This window comes from Lissotriton helveticus, chromosome 1_1 (assembly GCF_964261635.1).
Source record: "Lissotriton helveticus chromosome 1_1, aLisHel1.1, whole genome shotgun sequence".
NCBI classification, from domain to species: Eukaryota; Metazoa; Chordata; class Amphibia; order Caudata; family Salamandridae; genus Lissotriton; species Lissotriton helveticus.
The window spans coordinates 126,425,269-126,431,268 of NC_136057.1; the positions used below are offsets into that span (position 1 = coordinate 126,425,269).

At 48.7% G+C, this 6,000-nt stretch overlaps 1 protein-coding gene across 1 annotated transcript in view; it reads left to right on the forward strand.

The window, feature by feature from the left end:
• Positions 1–5,554, forward strand: part of LOC144759805 (uncharacterized) — a 123,329-nt gene extending 117,775 nt beyond the window's left edge. Inside the window, 3 exon segments of the mRNA XM_078646502.1 lie at positions 3,915–4,287; positions 4,708–5,258; positions 5,337–5,554. Coding sequence (XP_078502628.1) covers positions 3,915–4,287; positions 4,708–5,258; positions 5,337–5,554 — 1,142 coding nt within the window.
• The last annotated feature ends 446 nt before the right edge of the window (positions 5,555–6,000 follow it).

A 6,000-nucleotide genomic window follows, 5' to 3' on the forward strand; every position in this document is an offset into this window, starting at 1 on the left:
CTCTAAGATGGTACAGTGCAGCGTCTAAGGCTGCAGAGCTACAGGAGCTGCACAAGGCCTTCAAGGCAGGACTTTCGATGACACGTTGTTCTGTAACATGTGGCGAGCCAGCATTTTGAGGCTCATTCCAGCCAGCCTCGCCCTCTGGTTTTAACGCGTATACTGCACGAAGCTCTCAACGTCGGGTCCCACTCCTGAGACATGACAACATTGTTAGCAAGTTACAGATGCCCTGAGGACAGTGACCCTGCACCCACAAAGGTACTGTGAGGCGGGTTGGGTCCAGAAGAGTGGTAAAGCCGCCCTGCTCCCCTTCACAAGTGGCTTGGTTTCCCTTGGGCAAAGAGACGCGATTCAAGCGGCTCCAGCAGGCTCCACACTCGCAAGAGCGTGAGGAGCATTTCTTGTTCAGCATTGTCTCTGCTCCAGAGATGACCTCAAGAATGGCGCAGGGCTGTCCATAGAGGAGAACTGCTGGAAGACTCAAGCTCAATTACTGTTTAGCGTTTAGTAGGTGCTCCTGCGCCGTACGTTTGGTTTCTAAATGCTAGCACTTCAACCACGTTCACTACAGTTACCATATGAAGTGTAATCGGAGTGCAGGTGCGCAGTGACCTATGTTTTCATAGTAGTTTAGAATTTATTTTTATATAATCCTTCATGGATTCTCTTTTGTGGTTTACTCACTGTGTTGCTGCGCGAGTGTGTTGCACAAATGCTCTGCACATTGCCTCTTTAAACTAGCCTGACTGCACCAGACTACCAGAGGGTGAGCGCAGATTATCTCGGGTGTGTGTCTGGCTTACCCTGACTAGAGTGGTGGATTCTGCCTGGCTTTGGTGCCTACCCTAGCCAACCAGAAAGCCCATGTCCAACAGTGGTTCTTGTGAATTGTTGGAGTTGGCCCTCTTGGCAGGGTCATCCCTAAACTTTTTGCCTTCCTCCAATACTCTCTCTAACCTGTTTTTGTTGGTTTAATGACTCTGGGCACTTTTCCACTGCTGACCAGTGCTAAAGTGCATATGCTCTCCCTGTGCAAAATGTATATGTGATTGATTTCCATAATTGGTTCATTGGATTTACTGTCAGTCCCCAGTAAAGTGCACCAGGAGTGCCGGGGCTTGTAAATGCCAATACTGCTAGTGGGCCTGCAGCACTGGTTGCGCCACCCACAGAAGTAGCCTTTTAAAATGTGTCTAGGGTCTGCCACTGCAGAACCTGCGTGCAGTCTGGTACTGTCATGCTGGCTGGGCAAGTGCACACACTTGCCAGCCCCCAAACCTTCCCTTAACTTCATATTAGTCTCCCCTATGGTAGACCCAAGGGCAGGGTGCATTGTAAGTGTAAGGTAGGACATGCTCTGGTGTGTGTGGCATGTCCTAATAGTGAATTACAGCCAAATTTGTTTTTCACTATTGTAAGGCTACCTGTTCTCTTAGGCCAGATGGACTGCTGGAATTATTACACTCTATAATCCCAGCAGGCTCAGGGAACATGGTAGAAAATAAAGTTTATTATGCCTGAACTCAGAATAATAAAATACTTCTTTTAGTAAAGTTTATTTTAATATCCTGTGTTTGCAAATGCTACTTTTAGAAAGTTAGCATTTGCTTGCCTAACCATTTCAGCCCGCCTCTGCTTGGATGTGTATCTGACTGTCTGGGTTATGTGAGTGACAGGGCTGGGGGATGACAGGTGGTGAATGCAAGGATTATACCTTAGTGGGAAGTGGGAGTGCCCCTTGACTCTGAATAGGGCTGTGCTCTGCCACCACAATGCTGGCTCCGCCCCCTGGGGAGCGACTGATGACTCAGCCGGCACCTGGCCCAGGAAGGGCGAAGCACCGTCATCAAGGTACTCCTGGCTGCCCCTGTCCACACAATGCTGGCTCCACCTCCTGTGGAGCGTCTGATGTGCCTGCCCCTCACACTGAAAGCAGAAACCAGAGTACACCCAACAAGTGCTCAGAGACTGAAAGAAGTTATGCAGAGGCCCCCCTGGCCCGTAAGAACAAAGAAAACTCTGTATAAAAGTAGGAGCCCTGCTCCTTGTCAATCAGAATCCTGGTTCCCACAAAGAACCTCTGCCCAACTAGAAGGAGAAGAAGACACTGGAAGGACTGGCCTGCTGCTTGCCTTGCTGAGGAAGGAGAGGAAAAGACTTGCTAAAAAGACTTTACAGACTTGTGCTAGAAACTTTCTCCAAGGGCTTGATTGAGCTTGCCCCCAGAACGGAACCCCAGGACCAGTGGGTTCCTTGTGTCTTCGCTCGTCTTCACTTTCGAGTAGTGTGTGCCTCCCGCCGGAGCTGAGTCTGCGCCCTCATCGCCCCCTCCAAGGGCTGTGGCAATCGGGAGCTCTCCTGCCCTTCACCCGTGAGAGCCTCGCTCTAATTAGAGTCGCTCTCTGCCCCCGGATCAGGCTGCCTGCTCCTCTGCCCCCGCCTGCCACTGGAGCGCGCTGAAGCGCTCATTCGCCCCTCCCGCCGGAATTCCTCGGTGGCCAGTGATCCCCACCGAGACAGCCGCCCATACGAGAGCGTACCTTGCTGTCCTGCTTCACCCCCTGAGACCCTTCACAGGCCGCGCCGCCCCCTTTGGGAGACCTCAGGACCGTCCGTACTGCCGGTCATGGGCCGTGCCTACCTGTGGGCACAAACACGCTGAAACAAAAGATCTGAAGTACAGCCAGAACCGAGTCGCACTGTCCATGGACGACTCGCCCCCAACAAAAAAACTGCAATCTGAAAGTACGGCGCTAGCACCACAGGCTCGGGGCCCGCAACGTTTTATTTCCCGTCATCAAGCTGAGCGCGTCGGATTGCCTGAGGAGGAAGCCTACGCTCCCACGAGAGTGCTTACTGGTGAGTGGGGGTCGAGCGCTTTACCTCCGTCCCCCAACTTGTGCCCCTAGCCCTCTGACAGGTGCCCAGGACGCTGAAATCCCCCCCGCAGTACAAGCCGCACAAGCTGGGTACGGCTCGTATCATTGTGTTGCATATGGTTGAAGCTGTACGTTGCGTACCCCGTCTCACGCGAGATGCGTGAGTGTTGGTAGGGTCCCGGTTTACGCTTCTCACGTGAGATGCGTGAGACTTAGTAGGGTGCCGTGAATTCTCACGTTTGAGGTGCCCGGAAGCGCTACAAAGTGCCCAGAAGGCCTAAGACTGGCCTGAAGTCCTAGAAACTGCCCCAGAAGTATTTTTAACGGACTGCCAACCTTGCCAAGAAAAAACTGCGGCATTATCCTTTCTGATCAAGCAATCAGAGACTAAAAGAACTATTCTAAAGTATAGTGGAACAAGGGGAACCATTGTTTTTGAACCAGAACTAAGAAGTGAAGCTTGCCTATTTACAACCTGTGGCCCAATGCCTAAAATCGTTATATTTGGTCTTGTGATAGGTCTTGTCTGCACATTAATATATATTTTTACATAAAGGAACGTATTTTTATATATTCACAGCCTGGTGTCCATTTGTGGGGGGATTGGTACATTTTACTGTGTGTGTTATTACAAATGCTCAACTCAGTTACGCCTGAAGAATAGCCTTGGCTGCTCACGCCACGCACCTAGAGGGTGAGCAAGGGTAATTCTAAGGGGTCATCCTTCGCCCTGACTTAGAGGAGAGGGTCCCAGCTTGTCACAAGTGAATACTTGCGCCAACCAGAGACCCCCAATTCTAACATGAATCACTTGATGTCCCAGCATGCTCCTGCTGCAGGACCAAGTCAACGCACTTTATGTAGGAGGACTAGCCACCATTTGTGTCTCAAAGGGAAGTGTGACTATTCTTCTTAGAACATACATTTTTCTCTGAATTGTAACTGTTCACTTACTGTTCACAAAGTATTCAATGCAGCTTTTTCAAGAAATATTTTCTTCATGTAATTTTCAATGTTTTTTCTATTTTGCAGAACAACAATCACATCTAGAAAGTATGAATGCGAAAGAAAGCCATAAAGGTTCCGGAGGCAAGATGAATTTTACTCAAAATATCTACTTAAGAAAACGGCACAGAATGCACATGAGGGAGAGACGCTTTGCTTGTAATGTGTGTGAGAAAGGATTTATCAATGAGACACTTCTTGTGAGGCACAAAAAAGGACACACCAGCGTCAGACCATATCAATGCGAAACATGTAAAAAGTGTTTCACTCAAAAGGCAACTTTTTTACAGCATCAAAAAACACACACTGGAGAGCGGCCGTATCACTGCACAGTGTGTTCCAAGCGGTTTGCTAATAAGAAAGGCCGTGTACGGCATCAACGCGTACACACAGGAGAGAGGCCTCATCAAAGCGTAAACACAGGAGAGAGGCCCCATCAAAGCATACACACAGGAGAGAGGCCTCATCAAAGCGTACACACAGGAGAGAGACCTCATCAAAGCATACACACAGGAGAGAGGCCTCATCAAAGCATACACACAGGAGAGAGGCCTCATCAAAGCGTACACACAGGAGAGAGGCCCCATCAAAGCATACACACAGGAGAGAGGCCTCATCAAAGCGTACACAAGGGAGAGAGGCCTCATCAAAGTATACACACAGGAGAGAGGCCCCATCAAAGCGTACACACAGGAGAGAGGCCTCATCAAAGCGTACACACAGGAGAGAGACCTCATCAAAGCGTACACACAGGAGAGAGGCCTCATCAAAGCGTACACAAGGGAGAGAGGCCTCATCAAAGTGTACACACAGAAGAGAGGCCTTATCACTGTACTGTCTGTGCCAAGAGCTTCACTCGAAAGAAAATCCTTCTTCAGCATCAACGCATACACACAGGAGAAAAGCCTTATTGCTGCACCATGTGTGAGAAGAGCTTCAATAAAAAGGCAAATCTACTAAGGCACCAACTAATACACACCGGAAAGAGACCTTATCACTGCAATGTGTGTTCAAAGCGTTTTTCTTGTAAGGCAACCCTTGTTCGGCATCAAAGTGTACACACAGGAGAGAGGCCTCATCACTGCACTGTGTGTTCCAAAACCTTTTCCCGGAAGGCACACCTTATACTGCATCAAACAACTCACACAGGAGATAGACCTTATCACTGCACTGTGTGTTCAAAGCGCTTTTCCCAGAACGGAGACCTTGTACGGCATCAAAGCGTACACACAGGAGAGAGACTTCATCTTTGCACTGTGTGTTCAAAGCGCTTTTCTCGTAAAGCAACACTTGTACAGCATCAAAGTGTACATACATGAGAGAAACCTTTTCACTGCACTGTGTGCGAGAAGAGCTTAAATCAAAAGTCAAGTCTCGCGACACCAAACACACTGGAGAGAAACCTTATCACTGCAAAGTGTTTTCCAAGCGCTATTCTCAGAAAGAAAGGCCATGTACGGCATCAAAGTGCACATACAGGAAAGAGGCCTTTTCACTGCACTGTGTGTGAGAAGAGCTTAACTCAAAAGGCACATCTTCAACAGCCCCAAATAATACACACTAAACTGAACCCTATCACTGCACAGTTTATCCCAGGAACTTCACTCAAAACGAAAGTTTCTACAACACCAATTAATAAAAATAAGATAGATCCATTTTCACTGTAACAATCTTTTGTCCTGCTTACCACAAAAGTAAGTTTTACTGGAATGTTGTAACTTAGCAAGGGCTTATAGTCAAAAATGCCTAATGGCCAGTGTTCCCTGTAGGGTACGTGCATTTAGTGTAATAACCCTGAGTGCGCAAACTCCGTTTCGAAGCGCATACACTTCACACATCACTGAGGCACCATTTGCAGCTCTTGCTTTTAAAAAGCAAGCAGCGTGGAAAAAAAGATCTCTTGCGTGAAGGAGCACAGAGAGCAGATCTTGGGCCTAGCAACATACCACTGTTGAAGAGGGGAGAACGTTGCAGCATGCCTCTTAAACTGCAGTGTATCGGATTTCCGAGGGTCACAAGTTGTGCAGCATGTTTCTTCTTCGCATGCTGTTTGCTGCACTAGTTTCGGAGAGAGGCTGCAGGGCTTTACAGGCAGCTGTGGCTCTCTGGGTGT